Genomic DNA, 24506 nt, shown 5'->3' on the forward strand with positions numbered 1-24506 from the left:
GCATTTGTTTAAATCAGAGAAGATTACTGAGAACTGTGCAGTTGTCTGATTGTTAAAGATGCCGGAGCCGACGATTGGCTGAAAAAGCTAGATTAATGCATTAATGCATTCAAACAAATCGATTTATGATCTGAATCAAAATCTGTTAAAGACAGGGCATTAATAGACGTACCTAAAGCAAACAAAAGGTCAAGAGTATGGCCTATGCATGAGTGGAACCAGGTACATGCTGCACTAAAATAAAGGAATCTGTGACATGTAGGAATTCAAAGGCAAAATGATTAGATGAAATATCCACATGGGTATTGACATCCTCTACAAGGATAATTCTGTCATGGTTGAGACTAATGGAGGAAAGTATTTCAGAAAACTCTGCTAGAAAGCACCTAAGCATTTTGCTTAGGTGGGCGGTAAATTGCAATACAGCATACATGATTCTGACAGTTGATAGTAAACAAACATTTCATAACTCTGGAGTTTATGAACAGTGATCTGTCTACAGTTAAACGCTTAGTAGACAGAAGCGATGCCTCCTCCACGCGCTAAACCTAGGAGGGAGGAATGGGACTGGAGAACAAAATGGACTTCCTGCAGTGCTTTAGGACATTAAAAAGACAGTAGAAGTCTGATTTTGTCTTTCCCAAATGAAGAAGTTTTGTATCATTAGATACACACACATGGCAGTTCTTCTGGTGATTGAGGCGAGGAGTGATGGCCATATTTCTTGGAGTTTGTTATGAATGACAGGGACTGTGGCACTGTAGGCGTGAAGAGAGGCTGCTTAGCATAGCTGATTCAGATCTTGGGTACGGTATTCAAGGGAGGAGATTGCATCACTCTTATGAGGTGAATCCACTCCATGTGGGTCAGAGCAAGTAAGACCTTAGGAGTGCCGTATCACAGCCTTATAAACCCAAATAAGCTGTAAACTTGTAAACTTTCATTTTTTCATTAGACTTATCTTTCCATCTACTCTTTTTAGCTGCTCAGTGTACTCAGTGAAATGCAGGAACAATTGCAAGGCAGGTCAGTAACCTTTGCAAACATAATGATCACATAATGATCCTTCAGTGTTTATTGTTCACAAGGTTTTAGCATGTCCCAGAGTACTCCACAGAGGTCTGCCAAACCATAAAAATACTCAATAAACTTTCATGCTCTTATTCAGTGCAGACAGAAGGGTCTTTAAGCTGAACTGATGCTAGCTTGTGTGTAGATTGCTTTAGTATGTTTTTTTTATCAAATGTTTTTAACAGGAACTGGGTTATTCCTGTTTTTCAAGCTGATCTGTTGCTGACTTAAGCTCAGTAGCTGACTAAAATCCTTCGTCTGGGTACATTTACTGGGTACCTGCTGACCAACATGTCATCGTTATCTTTGCCAAATATAATAGGCTAGCAACACCACAGTACACCGATATAGGAGTTTGTTTTGGCACTTTATTTCCTGTTAAGGAAAGCCCATATTATGTATCACATTGTCTAGGTTAAATATATTCTAGCTGCAGCATCACTGGGACTTTAACAAGGACTCATAGAATCTAATGGCAGCATTTTTTCTGGTTGAACCCTCATCATCCTTTGAGAGATGTACGTATTTCCTTTAAATGTAACCCTAAGCGTCCCAGCCTTGGTAAGAGCCAGTGCTTGTCACTGGTGTGTGAATCAATGTGCTCCATATAGTATACCTGTTAAATGACATGCCATGATCATGACAGTAGCTGTCTGTCTCTCAGTGTGTCAACCGGGCCCTGACATAGAGCCTATCAGCCTGAGAGAGCGAGGGAGACGAGGGAGAGGGGAGAAAACTGCCAAATAAGATCAAATACTGATAGACAGAAATGCAGCCAGCCAGGCCAGAGAGGGAGAAAAACAAAAGAGGCCTGGAGAGCAGAGAAGGAGGAACCGAGAAGGTCTGTCAACTGAAACAAAACCTGAGAGACAAAGAAGAAATAATGCCGGAGAAAGAGATTTGGAAGAGAGGTGAGGCGAACATGGAAGAGGAGGGTTTAACGAGTCAGAGGGAGGAGGTGTTCATCACTCAGTGGCAATGACTGGCTGGTATCTGCATCTCGCTGTCATCTGCACCCGCTTCTGCAGGGCGGAGGAGGAAGGAAAAACGGGGGAGGAGGAGGAGGAGGAGGTGTAAGAGAGGAGAAGAGGAGAGGGAAAACCTCTATCCGCTGTATCTCTGAGCCTCATCTCCGCCAGTTCAGGAGCCTGCTTTCCAAGAGTGCCTCATTTTCAAATCTCTTATCTCGGCCCCCGTTTTAAGTATCGCAGTTTTATATTTTTACATGTCATTTGCATGCAGCTCATCAAACCTGGCTGCCTCGATTTTTTTTCTCCATCTTTTTCTGCTTCTAAGAGGTAATATATGAACACGCCTGCACATGGGAATAAGCTTTCATTTCACTGCAAAGCCTCAGCCATCTACTGTATTGACGATATTCCTACCTCGTGAGCAGAATATACAGAGTTAAAAAGTATCTGTTTAATGTTTGAAAATGCTGTGTTTGAGTGCAACAGAGGTGAAGTGTGTGTGTGTGTGTGTGTGTGTGTGTGTGTGTGTGTGTGTGTGTGTGTGCGCGCGCGCATGTGCGCGTGTGTGTGTGTATGAGAAAGGCGGATGAGAGTAGGTTTCTGATGTTTATCTGCCTTCCTTTTCTTCTTTGTATTTTTGGAGGATTCACACAGTGACCTCTTTGTTTGGGACAGTGAGTACACCACTCCAACCCCCTGGATCGGGAAAGAAACCATTTCCTGTAGCCGAGAGATATAACGAGAGACAGAGAGAGTGAAAAGAGGGAGCGATAGGACGGGGGTGAGGCAGACTGAAGGGTAGGAATGAGAGTTGAAGAGAGGAAGAGAATTGGAGATTAAGAAAGGAAAGAATGAAAGAGGTGTACAAAAAGGGAAGGAGGCGGTACAGGAGAGACAGCGAAAGTGGAGAAGGGAGGAAGAGGGAGAATTGGATGATTGGATTAATGATTCTGGGAGAGGAGTGAGAGAATGAGTAACGGTTGAAAAGGTCAAGAGAGGAGCAGGGTGGCTTTAAACGTACAGCTAGTAGAGGAAAACTTGTTTGAAACACTTCATGTAAGAGAGGACTTTAACAACAACAAAAAAGTTCAAATTGTAGACATGTGCTGAACAGCAGGCTTTATGTTCTTTACTTGCTGTTAAATGATCAGTATGTGCATTTTGATAAAGATTCAACAGGTGTATGATTTGGATACAACAAACCCTATTAACTGTTAATGATATTCCAACATCGGTCCTGTTAGTTTTAGCTAAATGACACCAGTAATAACAAGGAAATGTTTTATTTTTTTCTTATTAAATGGTTTATTATTTTGAATGCATTAGCTGTATTTTGCTCTGTTAAATGTGTCGAGGTGTGAATTGAACAAATTCAACAAGCAAATAACAAGTTTGCCCAGAACTTTTATCTTAAAGGACAAAAACGTATGAACAGTATTTCAATTAACAGGCAATTCATCAACAAATCCAATTAAAAGACACAGAACTGGAAGGTCAAAATGCCTCAATGTTATGGTCTCAGATATAGACACAAACACCCACTTACTGAAAATAATAACACTTAAGGAACCTTATTTTAATTCTTTATTTTTTCATGAATGCAATTGAAAAAGGTTTTAAATCAAACTCTTTGAAGAAAAAAAATGTACACTGCTCAACACTGTTGAGTCTTGCCGAATCCTCCTTTTACATGTTTTAGGATTATTAACATAGAAACGGTCACAATATGCATGTACAATGCATGTATGAAAGGCAAATTCCTGAAAACATCAGGACCTGAATGTCCTGAAACAGTCTAGAAATGATCATTCATCATGATTTTCATGATGTGTGAAAAGGCTCTTAGACGTAGACACAGGCATATTAAATCATTGTGACTGGCCTCCTGCAGTCATGTATGTACAGTGTGTATGCACTAACATGGGCTCTGGACTTGTGTCTTTCACTTGTAATGACCATGAGTATTTCCTGTACAGATCATCACAGAGCAGCAGTGTAAACCATATTAGAGAATGTAAAACAGTATACACCATTGAGACATAGATGTGTGAGATGTACCAGTGCTGATTTACATATACAAACATACTTATTCCCCTGTGGTGGCAGTAAAATTGTGGCAGTTGACAGCTGCACAGAGAAATCTTAATCTGCTCATCTGTAGGGTGGGGGTAGTGGTGTAAAAAAAAAAAAAAAAAGAAAAGGTGGGGGGCATATCTCAGCATATTTTTACTTTATTTCCTCCCCTCTGATTGAGTTTTAGTGTGTATACATAGCACAGTGAGATGTGAGATGGAGTTAGACGTCGGGGTCGGTTCAGGGAAAGTTTTCTGCTTTTGTCCCCATCATCGTGCTGATCATCCTCCTCGCCACTGTTTGCCTCCCCAGAGAGAGAGAGAGAGAGAGAGGGAGGGGGGGGGGAGCAAGGAGCCATTCTGATACTGAACAAGGGAATGGAGGAAGAAAATGAAGAAATGAAATCAGCCTGGCATCATTTGCATTCAAGTTTTATCGGCGTAGGAGGAGGGCGTTTTTGGGCCTGATAAGGAGAGGGCGTCGCAGGCTGCGCTGGAGGTGGAGGAGGGGGGAGTTGGTGTAGAGAGAGAGAGAGAGAGAGAGAGAGAGAGAGAGAGAGAGAGAGAGAGAGAGAGAGAGAGAGAGAGAGAGAGAGAGAGAGAGAGAGAGAGAGAGAGAGAGAGAGAGAGAGAGAGAGAGAGAGAGAGAGGTGTGTGTGTGTGTGTGTGTGTGTGTGTGTGTGTGTGTGTGTGTGTGTGTGTGTGTGTGTGTGTGTGTGTGTGTGTGTGTGTGTGTGTGTGTGTGTGTGTGTGTGTGTGTGTGTGTGTGTGTGTGTGTGTGTGTGTGTGTGTGTGTGTGTGTATTAATGTGTGTATGAATGTGAAGTGACTTTGGCAAAAGAAGGTGGCTCTGGAGTTCAGTTGATGCGCACTAACACACACACATATGGGAATCTTCAGCAGCTAGTAAGGACAGGGCGTTGGGGGCAGAAAGTCTGTGTGTGAATGAGTGTGTGTGTGTGTGTGTGGTGGGGGTGCAGGAGCGGGGGGCTAATATCAGACCAAATAATTAGATTCGCTATCGTCTCGGCGGCAGCAGTGCGGGGATCAGGCAGATTAAAGCCGGGCTCGGGGCTGGTTAATATTCATGAGGGGACCGGGGTCCGGGCGAGGGGCTTAGACTGCGGCTCAAAGACTCTCCTCTGGCTGATGGGGCTTAAGGCAAGGCTCTCAACCAAGATGGAGCTCTGCTGGGGAGGCCTGACATCCCACTGATAGATGGAGGGCTGAGCGGATAGTTAGGGTGAGACAAGAGGAGGAGAGGGTGACAGGGGCCGGAAAGGTTTGCTGCTGGATGCACAAAGATCGATCTACGAGGATCTATGGATCTTAATTTGATCCGGTTGTGTTTATGAAAAGCAAGAAATAACACACATCATTTTCTCTCCTCATTTCTTGTTTCTTGTCTTTCTCTCTAAACTGTTACTTCATACTGTCCTGACACTTGTAGTCAGCAGAAGCCTTCATCTCCACTGTAGAATATGTTTATATAAAAGACAACATGTAAAATAAATATGATCAATTGTCTAAAGATAATTAGCTAAATGCAAGATTAATCAAACCGCTTAGACTGAAAGAGGAACTTCCTTTGTCCTTGAACACATATTCTTTTGAAACAACCTAATGAAACAGTTTGGAGTAAAAAGGCTTTTTTACAAATGACATTCACGGTCATTCATTTTGACTTTTATGTTTATAAGTACAGTGATCATGTGTATGAAGGCTCTTTTAAAATCCTTGTTCGGGATCCTCCAGATGTGCAACTGGCTAAAGTGGCTGCAATGTAAACTAATCAGGCAAATGCACCCAATCAATCCACTAAAAATGCTTGTTTTAATCACGTACAATCTCACTCTGCTTTTTTTATTCGAAGTATCTGACAACTTTACTGAAAGGTTCCCTACAGAGAAAGACCTTTCCTTACATGTATTAACTTTTTTTTAAACTGAAAGGTGTTGTACATTCTTTTATATTACCTCCAGACTGCATTGACAAAAAAATCTAACAAATATAACATGTAGAACTGAAGTCCTAAAGCCATGTGTATTAAATGCGCTACATTTTTCATTATTTTCTAACTTATCTTAATAAAGCAGAAAGCTTAGAAAGCAGTGTTCCCTCTTTATGGGTCGAGACACGTTCCTCAGGTGACCGTTGGCCATTTGAGTCAATGAGATCGGCATCCGACCAAGAGAAGTGAAAAGGGTTTTGATACCATCCGGTGGCCTCGCCGTTCTCCTTAACTCACCCCTACATCTCTGGCATCTGCATTCTCTGCTGGCCTGGTTAATTACACACACACACACACACACACACACACACACACACACACACACACACACACACACACACACACACACACACACACACACACACACACACACACACACACACACACACACACACACACACACACACACACACACTTGCACTAAGAAACACCAACACTGAGACACAAAGTGAATCTGGCCCTGTTCCTTTCTGATTCTCCTTTCTCTCATGTGAAGCTGTGTTCTGGGTGTGTATTTGTGACTGTAAAGTGTGTGAACTCTCAGGTTTTCTCAGTTGCAGGTTAATGATGTAGGTAATCTGGTTTTTAACTGGTGTTAGCCAACGTTACAGTTTAGTTCTATGAGAGCTATTGACTTTTCTAGAGTCAAAGCAGCAGCATTTGATCCAGCTGTGGACATATTGAGGACATTCCCTTTGACTGATGTGATATCAAAGCTCTCATGAAGTTTGTATGTACAGGTGCCTGTACTTCAATACAACTGTGTTTCCTGAATCCCAATGAGGCCACAGGCGGCCCTACTAAATTCTTCTACCTTTAGTTTTTCAGTCTTCCTGTCTTCACATTGGACGGAGAGTCTGTCTCTACTTTGTAACTGCTTTGTGTTGTAAGCTCTGATATGGGATTAGAAAGGTTGAAGGTTTGAAATTATAAGATTCCAACCAAAACATTACAGGAAATAAAGTGAAGAAAACAATGCTTTGTGGGATTTAGAAATAGTATCATGAAGTTGTTTGTCTAGCTGAGTGCTCTGAGTCACACTGTCTGCATCCTATGTTGTTCAGAATCACTACAGAGCACATGCTTAGAATGAATAAAAAAGTATCTAATAATGTTTAATGTTCATAAAGGAAGTGAATTTGTTTCACAGAGCAGCTTTTTGATCAATCCACACAGATGATGCTGTTTTCTACTTTAGCTCAGAAAGTCACTTATTCAAACTATCATAAAGACAAGATATTATGAATCATAAGATATTACATCTTGTTAATTGTTATGAATTACATTTTTGAGTATGTCCTCTAAAGTATTTGATTTCTTATTGACATAACTATAAGACAAAAAACATTTAACTGTTATGTCTCAATTCAATTATTTCTTATTATTGTTAAGCGTCAATGATGTTGCATAGCTTTTGATAACTCCCCTCGTGGGAAACTCTGTATTATGTTTTTTGTGTGTTTCTAATAAGACGGTAATAATCTGACTGAATAATGGATATCATGTTGATGCTGTGGATAGAGAGGAAACTCCATCAGGGAGCAGTGGACAACACTGATTTTAATAAAATTTTTTATTAATTTCTCAAAGAAGAAAAGACGGCAGAGTATCGCTCTCACAATGACTCATAAGCACTTATTTAAGTTTTTAGATCTTTGAAAAAAAAGGAGCCTGTGTGTGCGTGTTTCTCTGGGGTTTTTTCTTGCTTTGTATATATATGTGTGTGTGTGTGTGTGTGTGTGTGTGTGTGTGTGTGTGTTTTCTGCTGGAGCGTTGCTGAGTTCTCCCCATTGCCCTATCATGGTGAATTCCAAAGCTGCGGCCGTGATGAATTAGTCTGAAACAAATTAGCAGTACTTACAGCTCAGACGGCTCCAGCATTGGGTTACAAATTAAAACAAAAGCAGTCGTATCTCCACATCAGCGCTAGTTCCCCATGAAATCCAATACGCTCTGCCTCAATCTGCAACGTACAACAGACGGAGATGCTTCCTTCCTTCCGTCCTTCTTGTCTCTCTTCTCACTGTCTTCTCCAGGCTTCACAGACTGTGTCTGGCTTCTTCAGGTATTTCAAAATCCTTCAGCTAGTGGAGTGCCAGTCGGAAGTTATGGGCTGTAATAAATGGATCAATGCAGTCTATTTTATATATACAACTGTACACCAACTCAGTTTTTGTGTTATTTCATTTATCATTTGGAAGACGATCTAAACCACTATTTACTTGTTTTTTACTTGAATATTTTTATGTGTGACAATTTGGCCCCCTGAGGCAAAGTTAAACATATTCTTAACTATTCTTTTTTTCTGATTGGGACCCTTTCATTTCCAAGAAATGTTTAAGGGCAACACCTCCTTTCTTCATAAAGCACTCAAACTCATGCTTCACAAACAAATCCACATTTTATCGTGGCAGTGGTGTTTTTGTCCTTCTCCTAAGCCCATATCAGGAAACCTTATGTAGGCTGTGGCTCAGTTTGTAGAGTCGCACGTCTCGTAACCCCAGCTCGACTCCCAACTCCTGCAGAAACATGTTGGGCAAGATACCTAACCCCAAGTTGCTCCTGCTGCTTCGTCAGCGGCGTATGAATGGGATCAGTTACTTCTGATGGTCACTTCACAGAGCAGCCTCTGCACATCAGAGTGTGAATGTGTAGATGTGGCCTGTGGTATAAAAGTGCTTTGAGTTGTCAGAAGACTAGAAAAGCACTATTTACACCATTTACCATGTACACCTGTTTCTCCCCTCACTGATAATCTCATCCACTTCACATGAACACCTCCATCACAGGTAACTGCTTTTTCCATCCCACTTTGATGTATTCATATTTGTGTATATTTTTTATTCCTTCTACTAGAACGACATGGTTTCCTGTTATGTGAACATCCTGAATTTCATCTCCACTCCATGACAATGTCACTTTGACAGAACAAGCAGTTTTGAATTAGAACTGCATCAGCCAAGCATATTTTTGAAGTCGGGTTATAGATTTAATGATTTACAAAAGTTAATGGGAAACCGTTGACAGCCTAGTAGCTGTATACATTATTTTACAATGGACAACTTCCTCTATTATCACATTTTCAAAACTATGAACACAACTGGCACAGCATCAGGATGTTGTGGGCCATACCATTAAAACGATTCATGTTGTTTTCCCATAACATGCTTCTGAGTAACATGCTAATAATTAAAAAAATTTTACACACAGGCTCACTCAATACCAAAATAATGATATATCCACCTACTCGTATATGCTTTCACATGCAGAAAAAAATACAATAATGATTTAATTAATTATAAATCAAGTTCAAACCTCAAAGCCCCTACTGTTACTTTTTTAAAGCAAAGATGACTTTCATTTTAGACGGTCTGTCGCCAACAATGCCCACATTGACACTCAGCTAGAAAACAGTTTACAGTAAATGAATAAGCAAACAATAATATACTTTATGTGGCCCTTTGTATGCAGATCAAACATGCAAATTACTGCAGTTCATTTTATAACATCGACTCATAGTGTTGTGGCAGTCGTTATTCTATGACTGACCATACGTTCCTCTTTGATGGATTACACATGGTCATAGTTTGAAAGAATGAATTGATAGGAAGTCATGCAGTGTTTTGTTAGAGATTGTTGATACAGAGAAAGTCGTTTTGGATTTGTTTCGATATTTAAAGTTGAACAGTTTGGAGAGACATTAAATATTTGGCCTAATTATGTGAAATGATTGTACAAAAGAAGAAAATAAAATAAAATCTATACACCTTAAAGTGTCAAATGGATAGTGTTTGTTCAGATGAAGAAGTACACCTTAAAAGTCACTTCCTGTACTCACATTCCTGTCTGTATCAGATAGATTTAAAAAAAAAAAAAATCTACATTACATTTAGTTTTCCAATGAAGGGCATTGACAGAGAGGAGAAGCAGGTTGTTGTCAGTTTATTGCGTATGGAACATAACGGGAGGTCAGAAACATGTGCAGTGACACTATTCATCAGTCAGTGTACTCGTTTCTTTTTTGGCTGAATGCAGGACATTTCCCACTTTTTATGAAGACACACTTCCTGCTCTCTCTGCTCTACACATCCTCCTGCACACTGCTTAGTGTTCCTCTCTAATAAAAATAACTCTGTTACCCGTTTTCACTCATAAAGGGTTCAGTGTCGCATTATAAGTTGTTCTTTAAACGCAGCAAAGGAATAATAATCGCTGGTAAAATGCTACAACACTTAGTTTAATTGGAGCTTAGTTGAATAGTGCAAACCAGACCTTAAATGTTATGCATATTTAAATACAATACCCCACATTGAGATGCTTGTGAAAAACACATTCACAAGCATTATGTCAACTTTGATCGTCATGGACAGTACCCACTCAGTCTGTCTGATCTGAGAGATATGAGGCAATACTGCATCCCTGTGGAGAATAATCAGTACTGCATCAAACACTGAACAGTACACTGCTGCCTTCACATGGTGAGTTTGATAGAGTAAACAAAACATAACATGGACATTGAAGCATTTAAATAGTTGTATTATCTGAAGTAAAATTTAATTGAACACATTGTTGAGCCTCACTGAATAATTTCTAGAAGAAACAGTAACCAGGGGTGTCACGAGGTGTTGAAATTCACAACACATCTGTTTTATTTTGCAGATCAGGTTTGATGTCTTCTGGAGAGGATGTGACATAAGCATGGTTTAATATCAGAAGTGTTAAGGCCTTTGCATTGGCAACAACTGTGGTAGGATGCTTTATGTTTTCCACATGTCTATCCGTCCTTTGCAAACAGAATATTTTAAAAACACCTAATTAGATTTGGTGGTCATGGTAACCGTGATCTATCAAAAGAAAATTGGCCTCAAGTGAAGAATACAACAGGCTTATTGTGACACAATTTCACATGTATTTGATACAGTAATATTAAAGACTAATGTTTGCCAACCAAAAGATACACCTAAATTGAGCTGTGACTGAAGTCCTGGAAAAATGTGTTTCTGCTGAACCTGATATCTCAAAACAGTCATGAGAAAATAAATCTCTTTGAATTTGGCACACGATTTAACTTTGTCTCAAGCATGAACTAATGAAATGTTTGTAAGACCTCAGCATCTGTCTGCTGCTTTGAGAATATGATATGCCCTATGGGGCTAACAACAAACCCACAAATTGACCCGAATGAAACACACCATACACCTTACCAAAGTCAAAACCATGGGCTGTATTATTAACAGACAAAATAAATGATCAACTCAAAAACTCATTCTACAAGATAACACAGAGGCACATCAACCCAACACCAAAAGCCTCTTTCCTCCTGAAACCAGCGCTTGACTTAAAGCATAGAGGCCAGGTGAACCTCGTTAGGTGATCAGTAGCTTCACCTGGGCGGAGCTGAAGACAACAAAAGTGACACGCAGCACAGGGAAAACATACAACTGGAACAACAGAGACGTGTTCTAGTGTGTCGTGTATTCATGACAATCTAAAACATACACAAGTCCACTGTGGAACTGTTCTCATTAAGAGATTATTGGACAAGTTGATGCTGGCTGCTTTTGTTCAATGAAAGCCATTCGCCATCATTTACTGTCAGTAGACATTGGAAGTAAAACATGTGGGTCCAGTGTGAAAATGTGTGCGTCTGTGAGTGTGTGTGTGTGTGTGTGTGTGTGTGTGATGGAGACATGGGATAAGCCTGTGTCCTGGGAGTGATTGTCAGAGGGAATTTTTCTGGAGGAGGATCATTGTAACAAAGAGCAGATTGTGCTCGGGATGCACAGGTGTGTGTGTGTGTGTGTGTGTGTGTGTGTGTGTGTGTGTGTGTGTGTGTGTGTGTGTGTGTGTGTGTGTGTGTGTGTGTGTGTGTGTGTGTGTGTGTGTGTGTGTGTGTGTGTGTGTGTGTGTGTGTGTGTGTGTGTGTGTGTGTGTGTGTGTGTGTGTGTGTGTGTGTGTGTGCTTAATGGCTTCTCTCTCTCCCTCTCTCTCTCTCTGGCTCTCTCTCTCTCTCTCTCTCTCATACCACCACAGACACTGGATGATGCGCCTCCACTCTTTGTTCAGTGTATTCACTGTGGATCTTATTATGGCAGCCATCTGAATAGCAGCCCATCGACCTCATCAGATCCTCTTTCTCTTTCTTTTCTTCTCTCACTCTCTCCCGGGGTCTCTCTTCTTCTTTTATCCGTCTTCTTCTCTTTTCTCCTTTATTTTCTATGCAGCTTTGTTCAGCCTATGCTCCCCTCATTTCCTCATTTCCTTTTTGGGTTGTAATCATCCTTTGCTCGCTGGCCTTCTTTTTATAAACGGCTGTTTACCAGCGGAGACACAATGGACAGTACCGTGTGACTCTGTATTCCCAATTGATGGCAATTATACTTAGGTTTTTTTAAAGATTATATCATGGTCAGCGTACTATAAAGCAGCCAAGACAAAAAGGAGAATGTGCACTTCAAGAGACAAAGGCATGCTGGTAGCTGGAGATGTGCCAGTTCACTGCCTGAGTTCCCTTGAGCAAGGCAACGAACCCCCCCCCCCCCCCCCCCACCATCACCTCAGGAGCACTCGCTGTGGGAAGCCCCCTTACTCTGACATCTCTCCATTAGTCACACCATTGTTCATGTGTGTGACGCATTTGTGTGTGTAGCATTGTCTAAAACAGAGTGTAAATTTTAATTTCCATTAATCTTCTTCTTCAAACAGAAACCTATTCAGATGATAGACCTTTTGCTTCAATACGTGCTGTATACTTTTATACTTTTATTAGGGTAACGTTATTTTTGTTCTCTCTCCAAAGGTAAAATTAAATCACCCACACAGAGAAGGGGGCGCGGCAGCAGGCCATGAAAATTCCTTCCTTGTGTCATTCCTAATCCCATTCTTCTTCTGTGTTTGTTTTTGTACAGGATTCAAGGTTGACTCTGGTCTGTGAAGATCCAGACTGTTGGATTAGACTGCTCCCTCTGACCTCTGACCCCTCAGCTGTCAACTGTACCATCTACAGTCAGGGTGAGATTTTATTTATGATTACAGAGAACACTTAACCTGTGCAGTACTTTGGAATATATTTTTTCAGGTCAGATTTTTTACAACAGTAATGCATATGTCCAACATGATCAATAATAATTTCATCATTTTATTCAGGTGTCACAACTCCAGAGCTTTGCTTTTGTGGCACGTCAGTTATAACTTTGACATGAGCTTGTGCCTTTTTCCAGGTGAGGAGTTATTCTGCAAGGTGACCAGGGAGCTTTTAGCAGGTGAAAAGCTTCTGGCATCCCTTTCAATGCCTCCACCGGGTTCCTCCTCCTCCCCGCTGGCCCAACTCTCTCCTCCACTCAGTTTGGTCATCCAGAAACAACCTGTTGTAAAGGAGGAGCCTATGTACCCAGCAGCACTGCGCTCAGAGATCCAGCTCCTCCCGCAGCAAGCTGGCATGGCCGCCATATTGGCTACTGCTGTTGTCAACAGTGAGTATTGTGTTCAAGGCATTAAAACACAATAGTAATATGTGTGATAAATAAGTAGATTCTAAGTTAGTTAAAGATTAGACAGTTTGACATTTAAATGATCCAAGGATACAAAAAAAGAAGAAAAGCAAAGAACAAGTATATTTCTTAAGATTATGTATTTAAATTGTACAAAAAAAAGTGACATAAGGTATTTAATATAAGAATTCTAAAACAGTATTATACGCTTTGGCCTCAAGATGGCAGTGCAGCATCATTGATCTGATAGATGTGACTGATGGCCAAACACAGACAAACTCAATTAGCTGTGATTTTTTGTTATCGTCACACATTGAAAGGTCAAGTAACTCTGAAACAAATATTTAGATGTTGTTAAATACAACAAGATGACAAGACGTGACAATTATTGTTCCATTAACCCTACAGAATGTCCTGTTACCTTGGATACTCAATACTTGATTAACTTGAAAAGTTTCATCAAGGGAGTGATTTAAATGTGTGGTATTCAAGACAGATATTTTGGTTTGCTGCTAATATCAGCCGACAAGAATCTTTATCGCAGAGATCAGTACCTGCGTTGAAAATTTCTGGGAAGTGTTAACATGAAAAGTTCTTGCAGGAATGCAGGGAAAGATTTTGAAACACTCTTATTGCTTCAATATCCATTCCAGCTCCTCGATTAACAATAGTCTCAACACTATCTACAGCACATGATGCAGAGTATCACACAGAACAGAAGATGGGCTGCCCTAGAACTGCTCGAAAATGTATAATAATGTTAAGTATTTATTAATTAAGTTGTATTTGTACAACAACAACAACAACAACAACAACAAAGAGAAATATACTATTCTCTTCAGCTATTCCATTTTTATTTCCCTTCTTAAATCAGTATCTTTAACGGTCTCCATAGTTACTTTTTGGTCAGGCTTTAAAAATTAGATCACTTTCAGCACTGAAGTTTTACATCAACACCATACAAAATAGCTGTTCAATTTTGTAATAGTGTGTTTTATTAGCTTTCATGAAACTCTTACTTATTTAATGTGTTTCTATTCAGGCTACTAACTCTAAATGTATGTTCTGTTGACCATCAGAGGACATATTCCCATGCAAGGACTGTGGGATCTGGTACCGCAGTGAGAGGAACCTTCAAGCACACCTTATGTACTACTGCGCCAGTCGTCAAAAGCAGCCAGCCGCGGCGGCTTCCCCACCAGAAGACAAACCCAAGGAGTCCTACCCGAATGAACGCATCTGCCCTTTCCCACAGTGCAACAAGAGCTGCCCTAGTGCCAGCTCACTCGAGATCCACATGCGAACACACAGTGGTGAGAGCAAGACTTACAGTATGTGTACATAATGGACAATGGCTCAGATTATGTATCTTGCTTTCATCACCCAGTTAATAAGCTGGTATTGAAAATGAGCTCCCTCTAATAATGTGCCTGTTCTTCCACAGGTGAGCGTCCGTTTGTCTGTCTCATCTGTCTGTCAGCCTTCACCACAAAAGCAAACTGTGAGCGCCACCTTAAGGTCCACACAGACACACTGAATGGGGTGTGTCATGGTTGTGGCTTCATTTCCACCACTAGGGACATTCTCTACAGCCATCTGGTCACCAGCCACATGGTGTGCCAGCCTGGATCTCGCAGTGAAGTCTACTCCCCAGGGCCAGGCCTTCCCAAGCTGCCCCTGTCCACTGGTAAGTCACCATCACTGTGACAGCTTGTTTTCATCATCAGTATGGCTCTGTGATGTGAGCATACATGTTTGTTTTTTTTTACTGTCAGGGCTTCAAGGCGGTTGATCAAGTAGGGATTTCCATTTTTACAACTTCAACAAATAGATTGGATGTACAATTTGAACGTTACCTTGTTGTTCTAAAAGTAAAGCTAATGTGAAAATGCTTTACCCGTGCATTCTTTGTAATGACCAGCAGGAGGTGGCTGCATTGGTTGTAAAAGAAGTCTGATTGTAATGAAGTATATTAGAATATTACCTTTCTTTCAAAATGGGTTTATCTTGTCAACAGCTTGTTTGAAGTCTTTTTCAATACTCAATAATCATAATTTTGTGAATTATACTCAAATTTGAAGTTAAATAGACAATAAAGTGAAGATAAGCTTTAGTACTTGGAAACTTGTGATTGATAACTTACTACATTGGTGATCTGTTAACCAGGAATGGGGCTTAGCAATGCCTATCCATTTTCCAGACCAAATGTGGTCACTTCAGGCACCAAGATAACCAAAGCAGAGCAAGAGCACACATTAGGCTGCAAAACTCATGAGCGACTCTATGTTGACTACTCACACTCACATTGTTGTGGTCCTTGTTATTCATTTTAATGTCGGTTAACAAATGTTGAATCTCTTCTTCAGGTCTCAGTCCAGGAGACTCTGGTGTGGTGCTGAAGTGTCAAGTGTGTGGCCACAACTCTGAAACCCCTTCCCAGCTTCAGCAGCATGTACGGACCCACCTAGAGGTCAGGGTTCCAGCTGAAAGGAGCCCCACCCCTCGCCAAGGTACCCCATCATCAGTTGACCACTCCCAGCTCCAGCTGTCTCCCCGGGAGCGGGAGCCCATTGCTTGTGTTCCTAAGCCTGACTCATCCAGCCCAGGCGCAAATGGCGGCTCAGCCACACCTCGTCATTATAGTCATCCTGATCCTGAAATTACTGAAATAAAGATTAAAGAGGAGCCTCATTCAGATTCTGAGACCGAAGAGCAACAAATGGAGATTAAGGAGGATGATGAAGGAGAGAGGGATCAAGAAGCCAGAGGTAGGATAAAGGACACTCAAACTGCAACCTCCTCCTGCCAGAATTCAAACTCTCCAAAGAGTCCAACTACCACAGCTGTGAAAGCAGAACCAACTAGTCCCACCCCTGGTTCAAGCCCTGCTCATGGAGGAGGTACAGGGTCAGCTGTTCCAGGAGGAGCATTGTTCCTGCCTCAGTACATGTTCAACCCGGAGGCAGCCATTTTGCCTCAGGCCTCAGAGATACTTGCTAAAATGTCAGAGATGGTACACAGCCGTCTTAAACAGGGCCAAACAATTCCTCAGAATAACCCAGCGGCCTTCTTCCCCTCTGGACCGACTGCAGCTACAGCAACAGGAACTCCACCTCACAAAGGAGCCACCTGTTTCGAGTGTGATATCACCTTCAACAACATTAACAATTTCTATGCACATAAGAGGCTGTACTGCTCCAGCAGGCACCATGGGGAAGGTGCAACATCGGCTTCAGGTCCTGGGCTAGCCAGGGATACAGCCCCAGCCATGGTGCCTTCCAGCGGGGCCCAAGGCTTGTCCGTGTCCCCCAAGGCTGGAGCAGCAAGTAGAGCAGCCTCTGCCTCTCCTACTGACTCTGATCCCCCTGCAGGGAGTGGAACAACAGAACCAAGGAGGGTGGTGGAAGTGAAGACAGAAACCCCTGTAGGGAGAGAGGGAATATCGTCTTCTTCAGAAGGGGAAGGTGGAGGTGGAAGTGTGGGAGGAGGGGCTGGAGGAGGAAGAGCAAGCGAGGGCAGCCAGAGTCCTGCTAGTGGATCCGCAGAGGACCTTGAAGATGATCCCAATAAAACCTTCTGCGAGGCCTGCAACATCCGCTTTAGCCGTCATGAAAACTATACTGTTCACAAACGCTTCTACTGTGCTTCACGCCATGACCCGTCTAACCACCGGTCTGTGACCAAGGCAACCAATGCAGCCGCATTCCTCCCCCAGCCCATACGCACACGAAAGAGGAAAAAGATGTATGAGATTCACATGGCGAGAACTGAAGCCCTAGCCAACGCTGCTGCTGCTGTTGCTGCTGCCGCTGCTGCAAATGCTGCAGCCTCTGCCCCATCTCCATCTGTTCTGGGCTTAGCAGTGAAACGAGAAGCTTCTCCAGGCGGGGCAGGCAGCTCAAGCCCTGAAGGAGATGGCCCGATTGACCTAAGCAAGAGGCCCCGTTTAAGAGAGGTTCCAAGGCACAGCAGTAGCAGCGTTCTCCCTGCCCTGCCTCTTACCGACTACCACAAGTGCACCGCCTGCAGTATCAGCTTCAACAGCATTGAGAACTACCTGGCACATAAAACCTACTATTGCCCTGCCACCACTCTCCAGCCCCAAACCTTGGAGCAACTTCACAGGCTCAAGAGATCGGCCTCTACCTCTCCCAAAAGCAGGCTTCAGCAAGATCGTCCAGATCATCTGCATCCTATGGAGGCCAAAGCCCTCCCTGCTGAGTGGGTCGCCCGGGCTCAAGGCCCATCATCCAGTCCTCACTCATCCGCCTTACCCGCCTCAGCCACAACATCCCCGCCCCATATGACCACATCACTTGCCGCAACCCCTGGAGCTGGAGCCAAAGTTGTAGCTGTTAGCTCTGCTCAGGTGGTCTGCCCATATTGCCCTAACAGGATCATCACCTGTGACCTTATGGAGCATTTCAAGACTACCCACGGCCTGGTTGTGGCCATTCACCCACCCCAGGAGATCCTACCCCAGCCAGGCAGTGTATCCAGCCGCAGCCCTAGCCTTAGTCCCAGGGATGGAGCTGCAGCAACCATCTCCACCACCCCCACCAGCCAGCCCAGACTGATCTCTCGAGTGCACAGAGACAGCATCAATGGGCAGGCAAGGAGCGGTACAACTTCTCCTGTGTCTCCACTGGTAAACGGCAGCCCTTCAGCCAGGGCTTGTTCACCCTCAGCTGGCTCACCTCTACCCACGTCTCCTCAAAGGGCTCCCTCCCTGACTTTGTCACCTGTGCCTGAAATCCTGAGAGAGACCGGGGGGTCAATCCATCTTCCAGACAAGGCCACTCAGGCTGTGGCACCCAAGCCCACTACCAGCCCTGGCCCTAAAACCTCAGTCATCTCCCCCGTCCAAAATGGTAACTCCCGCTTCTGTCGGCTCTGCAACATCAAGTTCAGCAGCCTCTCCACATTCATAGCTCATAAGAAATACTATTGCTCTTCCCACAGTGCGGAACATGTAAAATGAGTTATTTCCCTCCTTCCTCCCTCTCCTTTATCTTTCCGAGTGGAGGCTTTCCTTCTTTAAGTTCCAAGAAGCTCAGATGTCCCTCCTCCTCTGCCAGTCCTTCCACATAGGTGCCAAAAAGGCAAAGCTGGCACGACCATGAATGACAATAAATGACTGTTACTCACCTGCCTGGGCCTGACGCCCCGCTGCCCCTAGAGCAGTGTCTGCAGGTGGTGTTACGAACATATTGACTGATATCCCTCCTCATATGGGTCAAAGTTTATAGTACACTAAGAGCTGAGGCGATGCTACCTGCACACACTGGTGTGCCCTTGTGCCCAAGAGACTCATTTTTTTATGTAGCCCAGCCCACAGTTGAACCACTCCCAGGCCTCACAATGTGTTGTTTTATGGGACGTCCAAAAGATCTGTCAACAACCTCTTTTCTGTCTCTCTGTTGAACTGAGTTCATAACGGCAGTACTTACAGTCTGACTGATGGTGATAGAGTAATGGTGATGCTGATTATGACGGATCTCCGATCTTTTCCAGAGCTCTTAATGTTCATGACCTAAACAGAGGAATCATGTGTGGAGAAGACTTGATCATTGTTTATGTTTTTATTATCTGTGCATAGTATAAGATGTCTGAAAAAAAGAGTTCTATAATGCTTTTGGTTTCAACACTGGCTCTTTTTTTTTTTTTTTTTTTGCTTACTAGAGAAGCTAAGCGTTTTAGCTGAAAAAGAAATACGCTGTATCACAATGTTACTAATTACTGAAGGATAATATTTCAAAATGGACAGTTTCTTTTCTTTGACACCGTTTCTTTTTAAGTTTCTCTTCAAATTGCAAGGGAGAAAAAAATGTGAAATATTTATCTTATATCTTTTAGTCCTCACTGATTTCATGTCAACAGAAAACTACCTACCTGGTGTCTGAGAGTATTTGTATTTTTTATTTGTATATTTTCATACTGTCTGAAGGAACTGTTTGGATCTGGGTGTATTGAAGTGTATTTTCTAAGTGTAGATATGTAATATCTTCTCACAGTAATCACTGGGATCACACTGAACTTTGTTATCATGTTAGCTTTTGATGTAGTCTTTAATTGATGGTGAGCTCTTAAAAACCAGCGTTGTTTATTTTCCTCCCCTCGTGTACTTTGTTGATTTAACAACAAGATTGGATCAGAACAGCTTCCTGACTTACAGTTTTCACATCAGGAAGACGATGAAAGCTCGTCTGATACTGTTGTCTCTGTACTACGGTGAAAACGAAGTAGCGTCAAAGGTTTCAGTTCACAAAACACATTTTCAGTTAAACTGTTTTTTGTTTTTTTACAGGCAATTCACACCTATACTGAGGATGCACAAAGCACATCATTACTTTTGTGTTGATACAAATCTTAAATTGTCTTTTAAAGGCAGAATGAGAAGGTTTTCTCTGGCCTGTTCACACTGTTGAGTAAAATAAACGTAAAGCTAAAAACATTAAACAAAAAAAGTACAGCCATGTGGATTGAAACACGATTGTAATATTGAACAAGAATTGTAACAATAATTCCCACTATTTTATTGAGGAATTTGGTCTTGTTTCTTAAAACAAATATTCCAGGTCCGTCATATTGTACCAGTGAAAAGCTCTATGGCAGACACGGCCTTATGTTTGTAGGGGGTGAAAAAGATTGAGATGAATAAGGTTTTATCAGTCTTCACATTTTAGAAATCCTAACCATTCTGCCTTTAAAATAAATGTTTTCTGTCCGGAAATGAAGGCTTAGCAGGGACTGGCCGCTCCTCCCTCTAGAGAGAGCAGATACTGCATGTAATGCTCACTTATAGTGGCTATGGGTTATGTGTGCATGAGAAGGCCATACTGTTCCTCTCTCACCTCTTTGCCCTTTCAAACATATGCACACTTAACAAGTTTACACCACATGCACCTGCTGCAGTTTCAATCCAGTGTTAGTTAGTGCTGTGAAACACCTTTCTTTTTCTAATATACAGGTGAACAATAAGATGCATCTTAGGTTTTTAATGCTCAGAATTAGTTTTAAAATGAGTCTGTCAACATTACAAAAAGATTTGGTCCCTGAATTGTAAAAAAGAAACAGATACCCTCAGGATTCAACCTTTGTCAGTATGTGAAAGCCTCTAAAGCAGCATTTGGACCTCCAGCAGACACTGAATAAATTATCATTAGGTGTGTTTGGCTCAAGGCAAAAGCACATATAGATGGGTGATCGAGGGTCAAAGGTTTGTCCTGCTGAAAACAACGGTAAACCTAACACAGGAAAGATCTGCACCTTTGTTTATTCAGTGAGAGTAAATATCCAAATACACCCCTGATCATCTGTTCCTGTAACCTTAAACAAAATGTCAAAGTGAAGGATTTGTTTTAATCGTTATTGATTTTCCTCTCTGCTGTACCCGACACATCTTACCACTAAGTGTTCACAATCGAGCTGTTCTGTCTCTCCCAGTCCATAAACCAAGAGAGCGGAAGAAAGTCACAAACTCATGTCAAGTAGTCAAGGACTGAGGAAGTGCAAAATCATCTATTGAACTTACCCCATTTAATTGCACTGTGTTGTATAAAAATGTGCTGAATGTTTTAGTTTTAGGGATGTTTTTCTTGTAATGTATTTATGTTATACAGAACTTTCCCCCATCCACAATGCGTCATCCTTCTACCTTGAAGGACTGAAAGATTTAAAAACCTCCTGTTCAACTTTTTCCTTTTTCTAGATGCAAACATTTTGTGTTAATGATTCCTCTGATGTCCAGTCCAAAATGGAGAAAATCACAATGAATGTCCAAACTTTTATTTTCTTCATATTTTTAATTTCATTTCAGTTCCACTACACTCTTGTCCAAACTATGCATGGGAAATAAAAAAAAAAAGTTCTGAGAGACACTGACACTGTGGAGTGTGATTGTACTTCTTTCAGGTGGCTTGAGTATTTTCATGTTGACGCCTTTGCACAACATTCGTCATACACCTGAGTGGACGTCCTTGACTTTCCTTTCGGAGGATTTGATTCACAGTTGCTAACGTGTGGTGACTCATAAATGTCCTCTCTTTATAAGAAAGTTTCAAGTACACTGATTCTGTTTGATTCCATCTTTCATCAGCTTTCCTTTTTAAATAATGTGCATTAGTGTTAGTACTTGTAAGATGAAAAGCTTTCAGAGCTCAATCAGAGACCCAAGGCTGCTCCAATCAATGATAAAGTGCTCCACATTTTTTTTAATATAAATGCAGACTCTCTCTATTAGATGAAGAAAAAGCTAGATTAAACTCAAAGGAGAGATTCAAAGGGCCATCAATACACTTTAAAGCAATAAAGCCCTTGGCACGGATGGCCTCGAAGGTGAGCTGCAACAACATTCTCTATCCATATTTAAGTACGCCAACATCTGTATGACATTCAAACATTTAAAAAAGAAAAGGCGCCTCTTTTCTGTCTCCTTGTTAAATCATGATGGGAAAAAAAACTTTTTCAGTCCTGGCTAATAGACCAAGGTCAGCAAAGGCATTCAGACCAGAGTAGCTTTATGCCACACAGTACCATGCGCAGGGTGGAAAACTCAAATGATGTCATAATGCACTGCTGTGTTCCAGATTTACAAGTCTTATGATCAGGAACTCTAACAAAACATTATTATTCCTTTTCCTCAGTATGTATCAAAATATATGACGACTATAAAGGCAGAAAGTTAACATCTGGAGGGAATTTCTTTGATACCAACTGGGAGGTTGAATCAGCTGTCACTATCAAATCCCCTATATTAAAGTTATTTTAGCAAGGAAGCTTTTGAATGTGATCATTAGCTGTTGTTGAACGGTATGCAATGGATATATGGATTATGAAAAGTGTACCTTTTTATCCTGGAGATATGACTTAATCACATTTAGCTGATAAAGCAAGCATTAGTGCAATGAAAGCCATCTGTCATGTTCTAAACCTGTACAAGCTAGTTCAGGCAGTCAACTCGAGCTGCACTGATTTCACACTTGACATGCCTCATTCTCAACAATCACCTGACAACACCTCCTTCCAATTAGTGGTCTATTTAAAATGCAAGATTTCAGATTCAAGTTTGTTCAGATTCCCAGTCTCTCCCTCCGCTCTTCCATCGCGTGCTCTTAACTGCAGCAGTACTGCACTCACACTCAGCCCCACCACCACCCAGCATCCACCTGTAGGCTGCAGCTGGAGGGTTTAAGATGTCATCCACTCATTCCTCAAATTTCTGCATGTAAAATAAAACTGCGAGGAGTGATGATGTCGGAGCCTAACACAAACTATGTTCTGTTGCAATAAATATTTTAAACAATACAAACGTGAGTCGTCTGCGTTTAAGCTTCAAACCCTTAGTATGACGTCGGAGATAAAGACCATCATGATAATTCACCATGTGCTCTACTGAGGCAAAGACAACAACAGGCATTTTCCCCACTTTACCCACTGACTAGTAGAGTATCAAACTAAAGGAATCAGGGAACAATCCATTCAGGATTATTTTATGAAAACAAATTTGAGTTTGGTTTAAGGGATGACTTTGTGCATGAGGAATATGGTCAGCAAACTCCAAGGTAATCTGCAAGATAGATCATGAATCACATTGTGAGTAAAGTAGAGATTGTATTCTGATGGAGAAACTAAGATAAGCTCAATAAATTGGAAACTAAACCCTCATTATTCCTGTCAGATCTGACATTTTGATAGACCTTACATTACATCTAATCACATATAGGGTACATTCACAAAAAGTCACACTGATATTAGACTGCACCTTGTGCTTAGCTATCAGATCATTGCTTTGCTCATTGCAGAATGACTGATACTAAATTGAGCTGAGAATTGAACACCGCCTCCTGAGTTTCATTGAAGAGACCAATGCAATATCCTAAAATAAACTCCTACAGTCTCCTGAGTGGAGCAGTTCTTATGATTGTCCAGCCTTTAGCCCTGAGGTGGTTCACAGCTAAAACCGAAGTAGTCCCCAAATTGGTTTGGACAAGAAAATCTGTACAGAGAAAAACATTTTTTTTATATAATGCTTGCACAGGGATGGCAATATTTGCTTTTGAGCATAGTTAATAAAACTGGTGCAGACATGACCCTGAACATTGCACCAGCCAATGAAAAGTAACTTTTTCATTAAGTTGAGGTTAATTAAAATGTTTTCATGTTATACTGCTCTAATGCCATGTATTGCGTTTTTGTGATTTTGCATTTTTTTAATTACAATTTCAATGCACACGTGGTTTCACTGTTTAAAGTCATGTTTGACTGTCTGTTAACTTCTATTTTAAACACTGAGGATTCATGGAGTTCTAGTGACAAATGATAAACGCACTATGCCTCTTACAGAGATTTCTAAAAAAGGCCTCCACAAAAAGAGGAGCATGGGTTCTATATCCTAAAACGGCCAAGCTTTATCGAAGGTTGCTGGAAACAGTAACTGCTTGAGTAATATCTTGTCTCCTGCAGTAGCAGAATGAAATGCAGAATTTGACTGCACAAATGCAGCTAGCGTAGACGACACAAACAACATTTAACCTCAGATAGTGAGTCTGAAGTTTTCATGGGAGAAATAGAACAACAAACACTGAACTTCAGATGCAAAGTCATTTGTGACAGCTGCTGTGAATAGGAGGTACACATTTCCAGAGTCATTTTTTGTGGCTCTGGTCATGGAGGAGCCTTGTTAGGTTAAGTGGTCAATACGAGTCAAGCAAACAGTTTGAATCTGCTGTATCTGTGCAGCTGTACATGTCTAAAGTGCTGCAGAGCCTGCTCTCATGAGTCTTCTGCTTTAATGCTTTGTTAGCAGCATGGAAACCTGCGTGTCTCCCACTTCACCTATAATTTTAAGACTAATCTGTGACATGTGTAAGCCATCTACCTGCTGACAGCT

General features: G+C 41.7%; 1 protein-coding gene across 1 annotated transcript in view; it reads left to right on the forward strand.

Annotated features, from left to right (window-relative positions):
- The window catches only part of zfpm1 (zinc finger protein, FOG family member 1), a 102955-nt gene extending 81454 nt beyond the window's left edge, over positions 1 to 21501 (forward strand). The window contains exons 5-9 of the mRNA XM_061036405.1: positions 13034 to 13136; positions 13346 to 13597; positions 14695 to 14928; positions 15060 to 15302; positions 15982 to 21501. Of these exons, the coding sequence (XP_060892388.1) occupies positions 13034 to 13136; positions 13346 to 13597; positions 14695 to 14928; positions 15060 to 15302; positions 15982 to 18596 (3447 nt within the window). The 3' untranslated portion in view covers positions 18597 to 21501. The remainder of the gene's footprint in view (positions 1 to 13033; positions 13137 to 13345; positions 13598 to 14694; positions 14929 to 15059; positions 15303 to 15981) is intronic.
- The last annotated feature ends 3005 nt before the right edge of the window (positions 21502 to 24506 follow it).

The sequence above is a fragment of the Labrus mixtus genome, chromosome 4 (genome assembly GCF_963584025.1).
Source record: "Labrus mixtus chromosome 4, fLabMix1.1, whole genome shotgun sequence".
Lineage (NCBI taxonomy): Eukaryota > Metazoa > Chordata > Actinopteri > Labriformes > Labridae > Labrus > Labrus mixtus.